Source organism: Primulina eburnea, chromosome 13, assembly GCF_022965805.1.
Source record: "Primulina eburnea isolate SZY01 chromosome 13, ASM2296580v1, whole genome shotgun sequence".
Lineage (NCBI taxonomy): Eukaryota > Viridiplantae > Streptophyta > Magnoliopsida > Lamiales > Gesneriaceae > Primulina > Primulina eburnea.
In genome coordinates, this window is record NC_133113.1 from 8,655,326 (window position 1) to 8,676,908 (window position 21,583).

General features: G+C 36.1%; 1 protein-coding gene across 2 annotated transcripts; it reads left to right on the forward strand.

The window, feature by feature from the left end:
- Positions 1 to 6,798: 6,798 nt before the first annotated feature.
- On the forward strand, positions 6,799 to 21,228 carry LOC140808655 (protease Do-like 2, chloroplastic). 2 transcript variants are annotated; one of them, XM_073165803.1, is made up of 21 exons: positions 6,799 to 7,062; positions 7,729 to 7,875; positions 8,247 to 8,297; positions 9,186 to 9,259; positions 9,468 to 9,531; positions 9,961 to 10,005; positions 10,173 to 10,280; positions 10,857 to 10,934; positions 11,585 to 11,651; positions 11,907 to 11,965; positions 12,181 to 12,280; positions 13,226 to 13,305; positions 13,599 to 13,655; positions 14,345 to 14,448; positions 14,607 to 14,694; positions 14,798 to 14,883; positions 19,862 to 19,886; positions 19,990 to 20,061; positions 20,355 to 20,405; positions 20,591 to 20,651; positions 20,785 to 21,228. In XM_073165803.1, exons 1-21 carry the CDS (start codon positions 6,871 to 6,873, stop codon positions 21,036 to 21,038), a joined length of 1,863 nt encoding a protein of 620 aa, XP_073021904.1. In that variant the 5' UTR covers positions 6,799 to 6,870; the 3' UTR covers positions 21,039 to 21,228. The 2 variants fall into 2 exon arrangements, with proteins under 2 accessions (XP_073021904.1, XP_073021905.1); XM_073165804.1 differs by having other exon boundaries at positions 6,800 to 7,062; positions 7,738 to 7,875.
- Positions 21,229 to 21,583: the final 355 nt, after the last annotated feature.

Sequence of the window (21,583 nt, forward strand, 5' to 3'; positions counted from 1 at the left end):
TACAAATCTGGACAAAGAAGTGGACCATCAAGAAGTAGGATATCATCCCAAGTATCGAGTACATCTCGAAGCACAGGAAGAACACCTACGAAGAAAATTTCAGGAGATCTCATACTAGGGCTAATGAAAGTTTCAAGGACTGTAATTGCTGGACATGTGGAGCAAGAGGTCATATCTCAACCAACTGTCTGGAAAATGAGAAGAGAGGTATTAAACGTTTAGATCCTACCCCAAATATTGAAGAAGCAATTTATTACCAAGATCTTATTCAAGTATACCGATTTGAGGACATCGCCTCAGATGAGAGTATATATGAAGAAGAAGAAGTCTTAAGTCGGGAAGAATCTGATGGAACAGAATCGGAATCTGACTGAAGACGAGGTGTTTCGACACGAAACACATGAAGATATGTCTGGGTTTTTCAGCCAGACAACAATATCTCATAACATGGTTCAAAGAATCATGAGAGAAAATCCGAGTCTACAGATATATCGAGGTTTCTCTGCAGGACAGAAAGAAAAGTTCTTAGGAAGTATTAGCCTAAGAAACAGAAAGCATCATCTAATCTATAAAGTTTCTAGAAAGGAAATGGCTATCCCGATGGAACTTACATGAAATAGAATGGAGATGCAGTTAATTCCTTCCAAAGAAATTAAGGAGGAATTACAAAAAATCAAGATAGAAGTATCAAGGACCATATCCTGGATTCATATCGGAGAAATCCAGATTATGATAAAGGCTACTTTCAAAGAAGGAATAGATTCACCTATTGATATTGCTATATGAGATAAAAGAATGGGGAATCTACAAGATTCAGTACTGGGAACAATCTCAAGAAACCTCTATGCAGGAAAGATTGTAGGAGTAATCTATCCAAGGATAGCCTACAACCTGGCAGATCGAGAGTTCAGCCGAGCCTTGACATTGCATCAGAACTTCAAGGAAAAAAGGTTGATGAAAGAAGGTAATAGACCATATTCTATTACCTATCAGATTTCATACGCTCTATCTAATACACATCATTCTGAATTGTTTATTAGAAACGAGTTTATTGAAATACCAGAGATATTTGGAAAAGTTGCTCAGGCAATTTATCCAGAAAGAATTGAGTTTCCTTTAATACATGAAACAAATATCCAAATCCAAGACAAACCGATTCTACAAAGAAATCAAAGTCTTAGATTGGAATCAAGAAGACTATCTTTTCAAGGAGATAGAATTACAAGTTACAGATAGGGAAAAACGCCTGTCATAGAAACCCAACAGGATCTGAAATTTTTTTCTACAATAGGAAAGCTTAGATGCCCAGAAGGGTGGAAGGAAGTAGAAATATTATTTGATATTACGAAGAAAAGGAATCAATTTCCTTGTAATATCATATATTATTTGGAACAACCTATTAAGGACTGATTAATATCGGAGAATTGGAAGTCCATATCCAAGGAATTCCAGGGAAAGAATCAGATCGACTGATTCTTGGACTAGAGTTTCTCGAGGAACACAAACCTTGGAAACGTCTTGAGTATGGAACGGAGTTTATGACAGAGGATAAAATGTGGAAAATCCAATGACCACAAGTCCATTTTCCATATACATTCCAGTAGGAATGTTATATGAACAATATAAGACAAAATACTTTGCTGCTTATATTGATTCAGGGGCTGGAATCTGCACAGAAAAACGAGGAGTTTTTCTAAATAATTTGGAAGAAGAATTACCCAAGATTGCTGGGAGATATTTTTCCAGAAGAATCTTTATCCTATGTGAAGGGATTAAGATGACCGAAATCATGATTAGCGGTGCTGGACAAACACCTTGGTACAAGGTAAAGACACCACCAATTTATTTTTATGATACATGACTGACATATTGTCAGGAAATAATTTCCTACAAATGTTTAAATCATGTACTCAAGAAAATGAGACTAGACGATTAGTGTTCACAACACCATGTGATCACAAAATCATAGTCCAGAGACTACAAGAGGCATTTTATAGAAAATGGCCAATTCAGTTTCGCAGCAAGCGTGGTGATTCAGGAAAACTTCTGAACCCAAAAATGAAGGAATCAAGACGGTTTGGAGAAGCAATGCTCCAGTTGAGAGCAGATAAAGAACTCCAACAAAAAGATATAGAATTTCTAACTCTACAGACGAATGAAGTAGAGTTTGAATCCAAGGTATCACTGGATGATGTCAAGAAGAGGATCAAAGAAAACTACAATGAAGATCTTTTGGCATGGTGAGACAGAAATCAACTCAAAGCTTGCCTTAAGATTAAGAAAGACAAAGAGTATGAATTTGTCCGTTGCAAGCTTATCCCAATGAATATCATTGATCAAAGGGATATGCAGGTTATAATCAAGTAACATTTGGACCTTGGTTTGATCAAAGCAGGTATGTCACCATATAGCAGTCCAGGTTTTCTGGTAAGAAATCATGGTGAGATAAAAAGAGGAAAACCCAGACTTGTTATTAATTATCAAGAAAATAATAAGATTCTGGAGTTTGATGGGTATTTTATACCTAGTAGGGAACATTTGATTAGTTGTATACGCAACGCCAAGATATTCTCTAAATTCGATTGTAAGTCTGGATTTTATCAAATTCGGATGCAGGAAGAAAGCAAGAAATTCACAGCTTTCTCCATACCTCAAGGACATTATATTTGGAAGTATTACAAATGGGATTGGCCAATTCACCCCAGATATTTCAAAGAAAGATGGATAATCTTTTCAAAGATTATTTTAAGTTTACGTTTGTTTACATTGACGATATTTTAATAGCATCTAAAGATATGAATGAACATGTTAAATATTTTGAGATTTTCTCTAATGTTTGCAAAAAAGAAGGATTGGTTTTATCTGAAAAGAAAGCAGTCATTGGTACAAAGAAGATTGAATTCCTCGGAATTGAAATCGATGAGACATGAATAATTCTGTAAGAAAACATAGTGGAAAAGGTGCAGAATTTTCCAAAAAATCTCAAAGACAAGAAGCAACTTCAAAGTTTCTTAGGAGTTGTTAATTTTGCTGGGATGTTTATAAAAAACCTAGCAAAACACAGGAAGATGTTCAGTCCATTATTGAAAAAAGATGCAAGATTCATATGGATAAAAGAACACACAGAAGGACTTATCCATTTAAAGAAGGTTTGTAAAAATCTTCCAAAAATGGCTATTCCTCAAGACGAAGATGATCTGGTATTGTATACCGATGCCAGTGATCATTGGTGGGCAGCAGTTCTTACTAAGCTCACACCAGATGGAGAACAACCTTGTAGATATTGTAGTGGGTTATTCTCAGATGCAGAAGCCATTAGATGACATATCCACGAAAAAGAATTTTATGAAGTAAAAATAGCTTTTGAAAAATGGCCATTATTCTTACTTGCAAAGAAATTCACTTTGAAAGTTGATAATACACAGTTGAAAGCTTTCTTAAGGAATATAATTGAATCTAAACCTGAGAAAGCCAGATTATTAAGATTGCAAGAACTATGTCAGAATTATATTTTTGATATTATGATAATAAAATCTCATGAAAATATTCTTGCAGATTTTTTAACAAGAGATGGACAGCATTGACATTAATGCTATTATCAAGATGCTGAGGCATTTGAGGGAACACCTTGAAATACTTCAAACCGAGTTCAACAAGTTGGTCGTTAACGCAGAAGTTGCGGGAAGGCTACAACAAGCTGATAAGAGAATTGTCTCTGATCGAATTACAGGTTGTTTACAGGAATATACTCAGTTATGGTCTGTAATGCAAAGGTCTATCATTCAAGGCATTGAGAAACCATTGGTTTCCCAAATGGAGAGTTTTCGAGTACATGACTCTATACCTGTAGCGGGGGATTCAAATACCCCTTGCACAAGTGTTAAGTCGGGATCATCACCAGATGAGTCGGCTGAAACAAAAATTTGGACTCCTGATCCTTATCTTGAGTCTTCAAGTTAACCCTTCACCTCGGGCATTGAAGAGGGAGAGAACAACCTTAGGCCTCGTATTGACAAAGACAAATTTAAGGTTGGTACTAACGAAGCAACAATTTCTCCATTTCAGGTTTATCAGCAGAATTGGGAGAAATTGAAAACAAATGTTTCAGGAAAATATCACAGGGTATGGATGAAACAAAATTCATATCCAAAGGAGGTCAAGGCATGATATGAATTCGGGGCTCTTGCCTCAGTTTATACTACATCACCAAGCTTTCCGGAAATTTCAGGACTACCAAAATGGATCCAGGAAGCTGTTCATGAAACTTGGACGAATAATAATTATTTGTCCAGAGGAGATGTTTTGGAGCTATACTTTTTCATGCAGCACCACAACCAGCAGTGAAAGGTTCTCATGAAGCCTTTCATTTTATCAAATTAAGGAGGCGGGATACAAATGTTCAAAAATTTATCAAGAGCCCTCCAACAGAAGAAACACCCCTAGTTGCTTCAATTTCTGAAGATGATATGTCTACACGAAGAGCATGGGGTTTATGGGTCTGTCTCACTGAGATGGACAAAGTCAAGTTCCCGTTCAAATTTTATAATCACTCAGTGAACGGATCACTCCTGTTAAACACCATGACAGGAAAAACCACAAGTTTTGAGAAGATTTATTCGAGAAAAAGAGAAATCTTTTGTGGAACAGCAAGCTGCCGGCCAGTAAAGAGACTCGCCGAAAATTTTGTAAGATGACACATATAGTAAGATGATCAGAAAACATCTGTCTTGAATGCCAAAACCAGAAGGAACCTGAATTCGGTAAATGATTCAAACCGAGATCTGATCGGAAACAATTTACCGACACAAGCACAAGTGGGGATGAACCACATTCACCATTTCCTAGAGGACACCGAAAGACAAAGATTTCTCGACAAAGTTAAAGGAGACATGTGACTATCCCAATAAGAAAAGCAGGACCGCCACCATGTGAGTGGAAGGACAGGACCACCAATAATCGGTGGAAAAAGACAAAAGAACCACTAATAATGAGTGGTAAAAGACGAAGGAACATTGAATACTTTATTTAAAAAATGAATCCATAAAGATAACAAGAAAAACTGGACCCAAACCTTACACTATAAATAAAGGAAAATGGAACCAGTTAAACACACCGAAATCAAAACTTAAAGATGTACCGTGTATATCTAAAAGTCTTGAAAAGAAGAATCAATTATAAGAGAAAAGAGGCGGATGCTCTAAAATGGCTAGTCCAACGTTTCCAGGAAAAAGGAGATGAAATTACCGCAGATCTCTTATATACTCATCGTCAATTGTATCTCAGGGAGATAAAAGAAGGTGAAAAGTTAATTTCTAGATTAATAATCTAGAAAAAGATAGGTAAAAAAGGGACCACTCAACCACTACATGGTCCATATGCAAGCTGTAAAGGTTTATCAAGATTTGAAGTCCGAGTTTCAAATCCGAAGAAGCCTTCTATAAATAAGGAAGCAGAATGAAGATGTAGGCATCGATCAACCTCTTCGTTTTTCTTCTAAATCATTTGTAATAATTTTCTTTCAAGTGTATGTGTGTAGTGAGTTCAGCTACTATTAGTAGCTAAACAAATTTCTCCTCCTCTATAGGAGGTTACTATGTATTAATAAAACGTTTGTGTTTGAATAAAAGAGATCTTTGCTCTAGCCCCTCTCATGTATTATTTTCAAAATTATATCTTTTATTGTACACTCTAAGGTAGGAAACGAATTAGAGTTGTGCCAAGTGCTGCTGAAGGAATCTACGTCTGTAACCATCGGTTGCGATCGTGTGGTTGGACTGTGAGGAGCAGTTCGTAAAATATGGTGGATATAACGCGGCGGTACTACGGTCAAAGAGGTAAAAAATTTAATTTATTTTACGGAAGCATGATGGGCCTTTAATCATAAAAGAAAAGCAATTAATTTAAAATAAGGTTGATGGGTATTTTGGGAAAACGGGGAGTGAAAGTAAAGTTGAAAGATTTTGGGGAGTGATTGGTAAGTTGCCCTTACAATATCGGGTTAGTCACTAATCATATCCAGAAATGTTTGTGATTGAGAATGAATGTCGTACCACTTTTCGAAAGACAATCGAGTCCTATTTTCTGTCCCATTTTTACCGTGAAAATTGTGAAGTCTCGTTTATGCAAATAACAATCGTTAGCATGTAGTGGAGAATCACTTCTTAACTTGGATCCTGAAATCTTTTTAATTATATAACTTTCGTAAAACCTAAATATTCAATTTATAATTTTATTCTAAACAAAAATAGCTACTAAATTCCAAAAAGCTATCTATTAATAATAGAACTCTATTTCTTTTTGGAGTGGATCTAATGTGAGATATGTGATATTCACAACAAAAAATAATACTTTTAACATAAAAAGTAATATTTTTTTATGAATGATTCAAATAAGAAATTTGTCAAATAAATACGATCCGTGAGACCGTCTCGCACAAATTTTTTGCCCTTTTTTTGGTTGATTTCGTACCATTTACGAATAAATTTCATTTGTATAATGTATACTATTATATTAAATGTGAGGACCTTAGAATAACTACCTTTGAAGACACCAAAATATTTAATTCCATAATTACCCTTCTTACTATACTAAAAATCTTTTCAAGTCACTTCATATTTTAAATAGAAAAAATCAAAATAAAACTTCATTTTTAAATCGAACAACTTTTCTAAATGAAAATAATTTCGTGTTATTATTTAATATTATTTGATCAAACTGAAAATAATAACAACACTTATAATGTATGTGCATATTTTCCTAATAATAATGGAGAGGATAAGAAAATATACGATAAATTCTCCTCTCTCCCTTTTCTTATTGAACTTCCATTCCACAGAACTGAGCTTGCATTGCTGTTTTTTTTTTTTTTACATGGCAATCGCACTCGCAGCCGGAACCTGGTGGTTCTCCGCTTCCATTGCTTGCGCTGGCTCCCGTATCTCTTTATCCTCCAGTCAACTCTTGTGCACTTCGCGCAGACCTTATATTTATTGCGTTTCCGAGTCTTCTGAAGCTCCGGTCGAAGGAGCATCGAAGAAATACAAGAGGAGATTCGTCAATGAGGTACTATAATTATTTCTATTTAGGTTGGTTTATTGTTTCTTTTGTTTTAACAATCCTCGTTAATTGAATGAAAGGTGTTGATTTCTTAAATTTATTTAATAAAGAGTGAGTAGCAGGGAGTGGTTGATACATATTTACGTTCTTTGAAAAATATGGCTTCTTGCACTAGATTTTCGAAATAATGCTTCATTGAGAAAACAAACAGCACTAGCCTGTTAAGAATTTTTTTGGTATCCTGTTCTTAAAATTTAAAAAGACTTCAATACAAGAATTACACAAACGTTAATATATTAGTTGTATGGTTTGTTTCCTCCCTTCATTTCCTTGTGATTAAGTGGCTGACATACTCTTTAATTATGTCATAATGTTATTGATTTATATTCATCTTCTTGCAACCGATTAGACGAATGAAAGTATGAAACTAAATGCCGACCCTTTTCTCTACCTCAACTTATAAGCCAAAAAATTAAGAATACATCAGTAATATTGGAATATTTGTCTCGTGGAATTTTAAAAAAATAGAAATAAAAGTTCATAAAATTGGAACTTTCTTGCTAGAGAATACTTATTGAATTTAGTATAGGCACCTAAAGCCAAATGACCACCAAGCTTATGAAGCACTATAATTACTAGTTCATGATTTTAAGTTATGATATTACGCAAAAGTTTCAACAGAGATCAATTGAAGAAAATACATTTTGGAAGTCAGACGGTAGAGGTAGTCGGAATAAAACTGGACTGTCAGCATTTAAATCAATTGGTGTACAGAAGAAAGGGAACAAGGGAATTCTGGTTGACTCGAACGAACAGCAGGTACGTATACCCGATACCCAATTCCTCAGCCCTTTTCAAATCTCAATTATGGTACAACTCACTTATATGGCATTTAATTCCTGTATTGTCTTAACTAATTCATTGTTTTTTCATTGAGAGAAATATGAGGCAATGCATGCAACGAGAAAATCACAAGTTCGTTGTCAAAAGGAATAGTGAAATGTAGGATTTGGTCAAAGCTGTTCAGTAATTTGCATGCGAATGTAACATAGTGATAGTATTTGAAACCTGGTGGAAGTAAATATTTGCATTTGGGGTCTGCCAAAATCTATGTTATCATTATTTGAAGCATTATTGGCTTAGATGATAGTTAAGTTCCTTCAAATTAATTGATCTGTTATAATTTTTAGATAGAGGCCGACAATCTTCAAGATGCTGCTTTCCTTAATGCTGTTGTGAAGGTAAGTACATCATCTATATAAACGTTTTGAATACAACTTTTGATTCCGGTTCGCTATTCGTTTTTCACGGAGTTGCTGTTTGGTTTTTGTCTTATTGTTTTTCGTAAGAGGGACAAACTTTTTCTTAATTCATTCCACCATGTCTTGCAGATTTAATCTTTATAGATAAGCCATATAGAGCCTATGGTCTAATACTCTAATCCTTGATCGAAACATTCTTACAATTTACTTGTCACAACTAACAATCTACCTTTCAAGTGTTGCTCTGCATTGTGATTAGTTTAACTGATTTTTCTGTGATGCTTTAGATAAAAGACTAAATTTGTTTAACTTTTCTGCCTGAAATATTTTATCATTTATCTCTAATTTTAGCAGCTTGTTAGGACCTGACCTATGTTTGTGATATACTGCAGCACCTATCTTCCCTACAAGATGCTCTTCTCAACGATCTCATTTCACCTTGTTGATAGCTGAATCATTCAAATAAATGCTCTATCCCAAGTACTTTATATATGTTCCTTGATAACATGATTAAGTGATGTCTCTTACCAATAATTGCTTTCAAGATGAATTGTAGTAACATGCATAATACTTTTTCTTTCTTTTGTGCTAAAAGATGTTCTTTGTTTCAAGAAGCTTGATTTATGTTATTAATTTTTTTACTATTGCTTAATAGGGTTAATAACTTGTCAATGTTGTCAGAAAATATACAGTTGTACAACTCAAAATCTATTCTAATGACCATACTCAAAAATTAATTTCTTTTTTCTGTATTTAATTGTTAGTGTCCCTGCAAACAATAAATTTATCGATATTCTAAATTGTGTCGTGATTTGGAAGACCGTTCCTTTGACATGTATTTTTTTATTCCTCTTTCCCTCTGTGTAGGTTTATTGTACTCACACTGCACCAGACTATTCCCTTCCATGGCAGAAACAAAGACAGTATACTAGTACCGGAAGGCATGTCTGAGTAACATTTTCTCATGTTTCTTTTTCTCCAGAAAATGCGACTTTTACATCTCCTTCATTCCCACTAGCACCTTTTTTGTGTCTAACTGCTTTGGTTCTCGCTTTTATTGGAACTAATTAAAAATCAGTCTGAAGAGTGCAATTATTATTTTATTTTATTTTTAAGTTCACCATGATATTTTTTTTTTCTATTACGCAGTGCCTTCATGATTGGGGATGGAATGCTTTTGACAAATGCACACTGTGTTGAACATGATACACAGGTAATATTTGAAGCTTCTCTGCCCTAACGCTTCTTTCGTTAAGCAAATTTCACAATACATATTGGTTTGATGCAATAAGTGAAGTGAAATGATCAGCACATGCATAAGATACCTAACAATAAATTTGACGTTCAAACATCCCAAATCTGTCAAATATAAAGCAAATTTTGTTTCAAAACAATTTCTTCATTCTATTTGATGGTTTTGCTCGTTCCCTCTAGCATTAGTTATATACTTGACCTTCTAAACTTGGTCTTGAAGGTCTTTTGCTGTGATTGTATTTCAAGTATGTGAGTCATTTTGTGTTGATACTTTCTGGCAGACATTTGGATGCTGGGGATTTTATTCTGTACATCATTTGTTTCATGTCCTCAGCTGCACCAAAGGTGTGTTATAGTTATTTGATCGGTACTTTTGATATGATTGCAGGTCAAAGTAAAGAGAAGGGGGGATGATACGAAATATGCTGCCAAGGTAGCTTCTTTAGAATTCAGTTATTCACAGCTGTTGTGAACCTTTTTTTATTCTTCAACTGATAAAGTCATTAAAAAATATGATCCGTAATACAAACTATATGTATACTAGCCTATAATTCTATCTGATTATGCCACTGACTCTCTGCTCGAATGGTATTATTGTAGGTTCTGGCAAGGGGTTTAGAATGTGACATTGCGCTGCTTTCAGTTGAGAGTGAGGAATTTTGGGAAGGATCTGAGCCCCTTCGCTTTGGGCGCTTGCCTAATTTGCAGGTCCGCTTGATCATATTTCTCTATCCAGGACTATTATTCCTTGTTTTTCCGCCTTCTTTTTGACACAGAAACAAGGATTTTAAGTTTTCGTCAACTAGGATTTGAAGATTTTTCATTTTTGACGCTGTCTGCATCAAGCTCAGCAGGGTCACTTCTATAAAGTGTGATTCTGAAGTAATTTCATTTCATGTTACCTGTATTGAATATTCTGTTGATCATATTTTTGTGAATGAACTTCATAAATACACGAACAAGAACTTCAAAGTTGGCATTTGAATGATAATATATTCCTTGGGTTGGATGTATGCCATCCCTTCATAACCAATGCATTTGTCTTTTCTGTGAAGTGTTGAATTGAGAATCAATTTTTGTTCCTCACCTTTGTGGGACTCGTTAAGTTGAAAAACCAAAAGGAATGAAATTGATATGTCATATGTTACACTTTGCAGTATATTACATGTTGATGAACTTCCAAGTACATATGGAATTACATCCGTCTGTTTTGACGTGACGATAAAGCATAACTTCAGTACCTGTCCTTGCACAGCTTCGTTACTTTCCCTTTCAAATTTTCAGGATTCGGTGACTGTTGTAGGATATCCACTTGGAGGAGAAACTATATCAGTGTCTAAGGGTGTAGTATCAAGAATTGAGGTTTGTTCACTCTATCAACATCTCAGACTATATATTTTCTACCAGAAATTTGCATTTCATTGTTTCAGGATTTTGATTCCTTGGCCTAATTCAAAATGTAACTTTAGTTTTATTTAGAAAGTGTAATTGCTTGACCTTTTTCTTTTCACAATGAGGAAATATTATTATGAAGTTGATACAAAAATTTCATTTCGCTTATTTGCTGATAGACAAAAAAATTAAATGTCAAGAGTCTTTTTTACCGGCAATATGATGCGAAAAGTAAAAGTGTCTCTTGATGTTGGAAACTTGGTGGAAACTGTCTCTCTTTCTTGCTGGACCAATGACAAAATAATTCTTGCACCGTTCCATAACTTGTGAGATCCCACCAGAGGATTTTGTAATAAATTTTGACTGGGACATAATTGTTCGTCGTTCAAGCTTCAATCTTTGGCAAACATTTACCTTGGTTTTAACTGTTACAACTTTCTTCACTATTGACCAAATCACTGGCTTATTTACTATTTATATTCTATCAGTTTACATATTTGAATGTCATATTTTCTGTTTCGATAAGAAAAATGGAACAGTAGTAATAATGTTAACTGTCTTGGGTCTTGTACTTATATTTAGGGCTTGCTATTTTTGTTTATACTTTTCCACGTCTTCAGGTTACATCGTATGCTCATGGATCTTCTGAGCTACTTGGCATTCAAATTGATGCTGCCATAAATCCTGGTTGGTGTATATTTTTAAAACTATAAATTTTTCTTTTCCAAGGGGAACAAATTTGTTGTTGGTCAGATGTGCCATATATTCCAGTTCCCTTTTATAAACACAACTCTAGTTTTGAGTTCTTATTTCTTTGTTTATGGCTTTATATTTCTTTGGTTTATTATAGCTAATAATATGAATATATTTTTCTCTTATTTTTATCTTACCCCAGCACTGTGCTCTGTCATTGCTTTTGCTAATCATTAATTCCTTATTTAGGTAATAGCGGCGGCCCCGCATTCAATGACCAAGGGGAGTGCATTGGAGTGGCATTTCAGGTTTAATTACATTTGACTGAAAATCTATGGACTTTAGAGTTGGATGTTAGCTCTCTTTATTATCAGCTTTGTCGTGGGAATTATCCTTTTCATGCGATATTTTTTCTAAGTTATGATGTATAGACTTATGCCATGACTTTAAAGTGCTCCATGGTCATAGTTTTGTATCAGTTGTTTGCTTATAACATCATGTCCTCAGAGGACCTTACCTTTAGGTATACAGATCCGATGAGGCTGAGAATATTGGCTACATTATTCCTAGTACTGTTGTATCTCATTTTCTTGAAGACTATGAAACGAATGGGAAATACACTGGTGAGCCTTCATCCTCGTGAAATAACCTTTTCATGTTAATGAATCATATTTGGTGTTATTTGATGTGTCTTGGCTTTTATAACAAGTTTAAATGTCTCAAACTATGATGCTTGTGAGAAAGAGTTATTCAAGCTATCAAGCTACCTGTTACGACGTTTAAGTTTTGATTGGTTTTTATCAACATAAAAGCTTAAACTAAAAGGCAGATAAGAAAAAATGAGAATATCATTGTGGAACTCTATTAAATGTTTGAGGTACATTCCTGGATATTTTTACAAATGAACAATTTTTCTAGACATCTCTATGAGAGGAAACCATCATTATTCATCCCCAAAACAGCTTATTTTGTACATATTTCTGCTAGATATATGTGCTTTTAATCATTAAGGTGAGCCTGTTACCTCCTATTTGCAAAAACACAATTGTCAAGATCTCAATCCTGATTGTTGGACATCACGACTTCCCAGAAAACATTTTGAATTTTTTATGAAAGAAATTAATAATAAGATAAAGGCATGAAACAAAAATTTATCTCCTTTCCCCATGTAGTTTAAGTAGATGAGAAATTCACAACCATTTGAGTTGTGTACATGCACATTGGTTAGGGGTGAACCCAGCCTTGTTTCATACTTCATCACGTGGGGCCATTCTTTAGAAATTTGAGTTGTTGGATGGGTAATAGGCTTGTGGAGTTGATTGAGTTAATTTTCTCTCCACGAAGTTATGTCCTTTCTAGAGTTATGCCTAAAAAATATGGCACTGAGAAAACATCAAGTCAATTTATCTTATTTTACATATATTTATTTCATAAATCTACATATATTCAGTGTCGTCATTTGTTGGATACTCTCTCTTTTGTAAGCATGTGGCAAAACAAAGTATGTTAGTTTCTGTTACTTGTGAGTTGTGATAGATTGTTACCAGATACCTTTGCATAAATGTCAGGTTTCCCTTCTCTTGGAGTGCTGTTACAGAGATTGGAGAACCCAGCTTTGAGGGCATGCTTGAATGTGCCCTCCAATGAGGTCTACCATTTTCTTATGAACTAGAAGGAAACATAGATTTGTGTGTCCAACCATTTAAGATTATATTATTTGTGTGTCCAGCCACGTAAAACTATACTGATAGCATTTGATGGGTAGCTCACCTTTGATTTAGTTGAAATCGTATTCTATTTTCCGATATTGTCAGAAGAGCAGCAAGTAGTGTTACTTGAGTGATCATCCTTGACTGTGCATTCAAGAAATTTGTTTTCAAGATTTACATTGATACAGAAAAGCTGGTTTTTCTTATCACGGGCAAACCGTTTGTCTTTCAGGGTGTACTTGTGCGGAAAGTTGATCCAACCTCCAATGCTAGTAATGTGTTGAAGGAGGTATATCTACCTTCGTAAGTCTTATTGGGCTTTCTGTTCGTCTTTCTCTGTTGTTGAGTCTACGTCAAGTTATTATTTACCTTGGTACTTTGATATTTTTGTCCATGCTTTGCGTGTTTACTCCACTTTCATTCAACATCCGATATACTAATTTTTTTTGTGTCACTGATGAACTTTTTCATCTTTCATATTGACGCCTTTCTTGTCTTCCTACGTGCTTCAAATCAATTATTGATGTTCTCAATTAGATTCTGAAGCACACAGTGTAAGTTTTGGTCTTTCAATTCCCGAACTGCATTTGCTGCTTTCCTGGAATAAATTCTTAAGAAGATACTGACAGAAGGAGCTCCTGCAGTCTTCAAGACAAAGTTGATTATTTAATTGCCACAAAATTGACTAAATTTGTATCCTAGTTCATGTTAGCGTTCTTCATTTGTGGGAAGTTTCCTAAATAAGTACTGACAGATTTCTGGAAAATTCAAGTTTTACATTAAAAAATGATAATAAATTTAAATTTTCTGTGTTTAGCGGCAAATGTTTGTAGGATTGTCATGTTTTTAATGGATTTAAAAATTCACTAACATAAACAAATCCATGGAAAAATTAGATAAATGAGGTGAAAGAGATAGTCGTGTTATCATGCTGTATACCTTGTTTGTTGTCTACTATCATTATTGTTTTTCTTCCAGGGGGATGTCATTGTAAGCTTCGATGATGTTTCTGTTGGATGCGAAGGGACAGTACCGTTCCGGTCAACAGGGCGTATTGCATTTAGTTATCTTATTAGTCAAAAGTAAGGTTATCTCTCTGTAATTTTATTACGAACATCCTCCCCTTAAACTTCGACCTCTCTGTGAATACGCCTGACTGAAACTCAAGTCTAAATTGATTCTGTGCAAATACATTTTAGTCTCATTAAAATGAATCTAGTTTAATATCATACTCTGTTAGGTTTATGGGTGATGTTGCAGAGCTTGGCATTATTAGGGGAGGAAAATCAATGAAAGTTCAAGTAGTTTTAAATCCACGAGTTCATTTGGTAATTGTTTTTTTTGTTTTGTGGTGGCTGGGTTGACTGTTTACCTTCCATATTAATCAAATCTCTGATACTAATTTATTTTTTCAATTATTTTTACCTGAAGGTTCCTTACCACATTGATGGAGGCCAGCCTTCATATTTGATTGTTGCTGGCTTGGTGTTTACTCCTCTTTCCGAGCCTCTGATCGGGTACATTTCTGAGATTCGTTCATGTTGGAATGTCTATCTTATCTTATCTAATCTTTAGTTAGTTGTATAAGATCTTTTATCAATCTTTTATCTGCTTATCTTAGTTTATCTTTATCCATCCTTTTGTATTTGAATTCCTAGGGTTAGAGTAGCTTATCTCTTTTAGTTTCTTTATTTAAAAGCATTGTAACCTACTCATTTGATAAGAAGAGGAATACGGTGCCTTCCACCGATACTTGGTCCCGCTGTTTTAACTTCATGATATCAGAGCCAGCGGATAATTCATGACCAAATACGGCATGGCAACACCGAAATTATCCCTTCCTTAAGAAACCAACTCCTCGGCAATTGATTTCCCGTCAGTGCCCATCACCTGTCATCGCGTGAATGGCAAAAATTATCTACAGTGGTCCCAATCTGTCAAACTCTTTATCTGTGGCCGTGGGAAAGATGGTTTCCTATCCGGTGAAGCAATTTGTCCATCTCCTGAGGATCCAAAATCTCGGACATGGAATTCAGAGAATTGCATGGTTATGTCATGGTTAATCAATTCCATGATAACCGAGATAGGAGAGAATTTTCTCTTATATCGCAGTGCAAAGGAGATTTGGGAAGCCGCAAAGGATACATACTCCAGCAAAGACAACACCTCCGAACTGTTTGCCATCGAATGCCGGCTGCAAGATCTCCGCCAAGGAGAGTCCTCTGTCACTGATTTCTTCAATGCACTTACTCGTCTATGGCAGCAATTAGATCTCTTCGAAACCTATGACTGGGAGTGCCCAGCGGATGGTGACAAATTTCGGCAGATTGTAGAGCAACGGAGGATATTCAGTTTTCTATCAGGCCTTAACCCATCTCTCGACGATGTACGGGGGAGAATTCTGGGCACTAAACCCTTACCAAGCCTTCGAGGTGTATTTTCTGTTGTTCGCCATGAAGAAAGCCGTAGGAAAATTATGTTAACAGATTTACACTCCTCTGTCGATACCTCTGCCTTGGCTGCCCAACATCGTCTCCCTTCACCAAATGATGACCCTAATGGAGGAATGCGTATGATCACACATCCTCCCGTTTTTGGGCAAAACAAGCAAAACCGTCAGTGGTGTCCAAAATGTCGCAAGTCTTCACATACACTAGATACCAGCTGGAAAATACATGGGAAGCCTGCCGATTGGAAACCAGCAAGGGAGAAACGTGCAAACACAGCTACTGGTGATTCCCCAAATTCAGAACAATCACCCTTCACAAAGGAACAACTCGATGCTCTCCAGAAGTTGTTTGGACAGCCCACCGTTACTCCCACTCCATCTTCAAGCAACATCGGTAATATGGCTCATTCAGGTATTGCTTCATTTAAATCATCACAGCATGATATGTCATCCTTTTGGATAATCGACTCAGACGCTTCCGACCACATGACTGGATACCTCAACTACTTTCATAGTTTTCAGCAGTGCAATGCCCCTAACACAGTGCGAATAGCCAATGGTTCCCTATCCACCGTGACTGGTTGTGGCTCCATTCAATTAACTAGGGATATTTGTCTTCACTCTGTCCTGTTTGTGCCAGAACTTGCTTGTAATTTACTGTCTGTTAGCAAATTAAATCATGAGCTTGGCTGCCTGACTAAGTTTTCTGGTAATTCGTGTGTTTTCCAGGATGTGGCATCGGGGAAGACGATTGGCAGTGCTGAACTTTTAGCAGGATTATATATTCTCAAGACAGATGTTGCTTTGGACTCACCTTCTGCACCAAAATCAGTACCTCACTCTGCCTCTGCTTTAAGCTCTAATAAGATCAAGGACATTGTTTTATGGCACTATCGTTTAGGTCATCCAAATCCATTGTATCTCAAGAAATTGTTTCCTGACTTATTTCGCAATAAAATTTCCATTCCATTTAATTGTGATATATGTCAATTTTCAAAACACACTCGTACTACATTTAGACCCAACTGTTATAAACCATCTACACCTTTTTCCCTGATCCATAGTGATATTTGGGGGCCATCTAATACTCCAAATCTCAATGGGGCTCGCTGGTTTATCTCATTCATCGATGACCACACACGACTATCTTGGGTTTTTCTCATGAAAAATAAATTAGAAAGTACCCAGATCTTTAAACACTTTCATTCAATGATCAAGACCCAATTTTCCTCTCATATTCATGTGCTACGCACTGATAGGGCCCGTGATTATTTCAATTCTGAGTTGGGGAGTCATCTACAATCACATGGGATTGTTCACCAAAGCTCATGTGTGTATACCCCTCAACAAAACGGAGTCTCTGAGCGCAAAAATCGCCATCTCCTTGAGGTTGCTCGTGCATTACTCCTTACCTCAAACGTTCCTCATCATTATTGGGGTGATGCAATATTAACCGCTACATACTTAATAAATAGAATGCCCTCAAGAATACTACAATTCAAAACTCCTATTCAGACCCTCCTGGAAACTCATCCTTCTCCTCATTTACTTCATGAACTTCCACTTAAAGTGTTTGGTTGTTCTTCCTTTGTCCACATACCCTCGCATCACCGCAACAAACTCGAACCACGTGCTGTCAAGTGCATCTTTCTTGGCTATTCTCCTCACCAGAAAGGGTACAAATGCTATTCACCGACCACGAAACAATACTACAATTCTATGGATGTCACGTTATTTGAATCTCAACCGTTCTATCCCGGTTCTTCCCTTCAGGGGGAGTCACCCATCAAGGAACCAAACAGTCTGGAATTCACAATACCATCCATCCCTCATATAGAGCCACTTAGATCCATGACTACACCCATAGACTCCTCTCCAGATCATAGCAAACTCAACTTCCAGGAGCCAATCCATACATATTCCCGTAGAAAGCAACATCATCAAGAGAATATAACAATGCCCGCAGAAATTCAGGCTGTTCATGACATCTCCTCGACGGCAAATCCAGGTACTCATTCTCACGATTTGACCATTACTGATACTCATGTGATTAACAGCAGTGAGCTTGATGATAATCTTGATGAAAGACCTATTGCACTACGGAAAGGAACTCGATCTTGCACACAACATCCGATAGACAACTTTATCTCATTTAAACGGTTTTCACCTACATATTGTGCCTTCCTTTCTAATCTTGATCAGGTCCAGATTCCCTCCACTATCGAAGCTGCCTTAAATGATCCAAATTGGAAAGTTGCTGTCCTAGATGAAATAAAGGCATTGGAAAGGAACAATACATGGGCCATCACTGATCTTCCATCTGGTAAGAAACCAGTCGGGTGCAAGTGGATTTTTACAGTAAAACATAAGCATGATGGGAGTATAGAACGACTAAAAGCTAGACTTGTAGCCAAGGGGTATACTCAATCATACGGCATTGACTACCAAGAAACCTTTGCCCCTGTTGCTCGACTTAACACTATTCGAGTTCTTCTGTCCCTTGCTGTTAATCTCGACCGGCCATTGTTCCAACTTGATGTCAAAAATGCTTTTCTTAATGGTGATCTCGAGGAAGAAGTCTTCATGAAAATACCTCCCGGCTTTGAATCCGAAATACCGAGTACCAAGGTGTGCAAGTTGCGGAAATCCTTGTATGGGCTTAAACAATCCCCTAGAGCTTGGTTTTATCGATTCATGAAAGTATTGACGGGCGATGGCTATTCTCAATGTCAAACCGATCATACCTTGTTCGTGAAACAATCTGAAGACGGAAAAAGTGCAATTCTTATTGTTTATGTGGATGACATTGTACTCACAGGGAATCACAAAGAAGAAATCGAGCATGTAAAACTTCTCTTCAATCGGGAATTTGAGATGAAAGATCTCTGGCATCTCAAATATTTTCTGGGAATGGAAGTGGCCCAATCGTCTGGTGGTATATTTATTTCTCAACGTAAATATGTTACTGATCTTCTACAAGATACAGGGATGTTAGGGTGTAAGCCTACAGACACTCCAATGGATCCCAATATCAAATTTTGGGAGAAAGGGGACCATGTCTTAGTGACAACGGAAGATATCAAAGATTAGTGAGGAAATTAATATACCTTTCACATACCCGACCTGACATTGGATTTGTGGTCAGTGTTCTCAGTCAATTCATGAACAACCCGACCGAGGAACATATGGCAGCTACATACCGGGTGTTGAGGTACCTCAAAGGGTCCTCTGGTCAAGGAATCTTATTCCGGAAGACTACAGATAGAAGAACTCAGGTATACAGTGACGCTGATTGGGTTGGATCTCCTACAGACCGACGGTCAACATCAGGGTATTGTACATTTGTTTGGGGGAACTTGGTGACGTGGAGGAGCAAGAAACAATCTGTTGTTGCACGTAGCAGCGCTGAAGCCGAATTTCGGGCTTTGGCCCTTGGGATATGTGAGGGAATGTGGCTTAGAAGATTGTTAACAGAATTAAAGGTTGAAGAAAATTCTCAAGTTGAAGTTTTATGTGACAATCAAGCGGCCATCAATATATCAAAGAATCCGGTTCACCATGATAGGACGAAGCATGTTGAAGTAGATCGTCACTTCATTAGTGAGAAGATTGAAGATGGAGTCATTACTATCAACTACGTCCCTTCTAAACTTCAGTTAGCTGATATTCTCACAAAAGCTCTATTCCGCCCCACCTTTGCTGAATTGTCTTCCAAGATGGGAATGATAAATCTCTACGACCCACCTTGAGGGGGAGTGTTGGAATGTCTATCTTATCTTATCTAATCTTTAGTTAGTTGTATAAGATCTTTTATCAATCTTTTATCTGCTTATCTTAGTTTATCTTTATCCATCCTTTTGTATTTGAATTCCTAGGGTTAGAGTAGCTTATCTCTTTTAGTTTCTTTATTTAAAAGCATTGTAACCTACTCATTTGATAAGAAGAGGAATACGGTGCCTTCCACCGATACTTTGTCCCGCTGTTTTAACTTCAGTTCATTTAAGTATAGGAAAAACTTATATTGTTGATTTGTTTGTATTTTACAGAGAAGAATGCGAAGATAGCATTGGGGTATTTTATCTTCTTCTTTCCTTTTGTTATTCTTCCGTCAACACAGACATCATTATCATGTATTCTTCAGTTTTACTGTTGATTAGCTTCTTCTTATGTTCAGTTAAAATTGTTAACAAAAGCTCGATACTCTATGGCAAGATTTGAAGGAGAACAGATAGTAATCTTATCACAGGTATGTACATAGCTACGAGCCTTCCCTCATTGTAGAATTTTGTTTTTGTATTTTCAAACCCTTTGACATCACTTCTGGACATGTGTGGACGGCCATTTGATTGGTTTGCACAAGCTTAGAACCCTCCATCACTTGTCTTCTTTCAACCCCGTCGAGGATCAAAATGAAAGTTTTTCAAGAAAATCAAGGATTATCATCAACTTGTACCAACAAAGAAAAAATATTTATTACGGTTCTAATTCTTGTGTGCAGCATTTTGTGGCTCACGGTTTGTTTTGTTGTATTTTGTACAGGTATTGGCAAATGAAGTAAACATAGGATATGAAGATATGTGCAACGAGCAGGCAAGTCAAAAAATACCCATACGTTAAATTAATACGAGTGCATCTGTAGGCAAGAATAGAATCGAGAATTTTGATTATGGATGACGAAAAGTTAAGCTAAAAATTCCATATGGGGGTCTACCCTTGTGTGCTTGTGCTACCATGATTTCTTGATTTCAACTATAAGTAAGTAGAATCAATGCCAGGTTTTGACGTTAAATGGCACTCGGATCAGAAACATTCGCCACTTGGCTCATCTAATTGATTGTAAGTGCTACTGGCCACTTCAATACTTCATCGCCTATATATTAATTTTCTTATAGCAGCTCGGACCGGAGCTGCTATTAGACTGATGGCCACCACTGTCTACTAAATTTTTGAGTATGTGTTCGTTGATCAGCATGCAAGGACAAATATTTAATCTTTGAATTTGAAGACAACTTTTTGGTTGTTTTGGAGAGGGAGCAAGCTTTAGGTTCATCAGCCAGCATTCTCAAAGGGTATGGAATTCCATCCAAAAGATCGGAAGATCTGTCAAAACCATATTTGGACTCCATTGAACAAAAAATCGATGCTATAATCGATCATAATGAGTATGGTGACATTCCCATCTCAAATTCGGATTTTGGTTTTGATGGTCTTCTTTGGGCTTAAAATTTAGAGTTTTTTCTCTTACATTTTGTTCATAATCATTTAAATCACTCTCATAGTGTTCTTTTTTCTTTTTAAAAGAAAATTTTGCCAGAAATTAGTCTTCTTGTACCAGTGATTAGTAGAGAGTAAAGTCTGCAACTGTAATTCTTTGTGATTTATATAAAGGAAATCTTGTCGCTTTTGCATGTCATATGTGTCTGTAGAGAGGTATTTTCGTTATTGTAAGTGTAGATGCTTGAAAATTTAAGACAAGAAGAGCATGAACATTATTTAGACATTACCAATCGCATCAAATTTTTATTTTTATTGTATTTTTCTGAAAGACCAATCGCATCAATTTGGACAAAGTAATTAATCAAACACCATTTAAACTTAGAACTCTAAAATTTAAAAAATAAAAATAAAATTGAGAGATTAAAAAAGAAATTAAAACTATGCATGCAATATCCTATTTGATATTATTTTTCAACGCATTTGCTATTTGTTAATATTTATTATACATCCACTAAAATTATTTTCAATGTCGTCGTTTTCAAATCGTAAAG

What these genes read in the sequence shown, in the direction of transcription:
- LOC140808655 (XM_073165803.1), top strand. Translation starts at nt 6,871, where the DNA reads ATGGCAATCGCACTCGCAGCCGGAACCTGGTGGTTCTCCGCTTCCATT. An exon ending in AACGAATGGGAAATACACTG is followed by an intron (nt 12,281 to 13,225) that starts GTGAGCCTTCAT and finishes CATAAATGTCAG; the next exon opens with GTTTCCCTTCTCTTGGAGTG. An exon ending in TAAATCCACGAGTTCATTTG is followed by an intron (nt 14,695 to 14,797) that starts GTAATTGTTTTT and finishes TTTTACCTGAAG; the next exon opens with GTTCCTTACCACATTGATGG.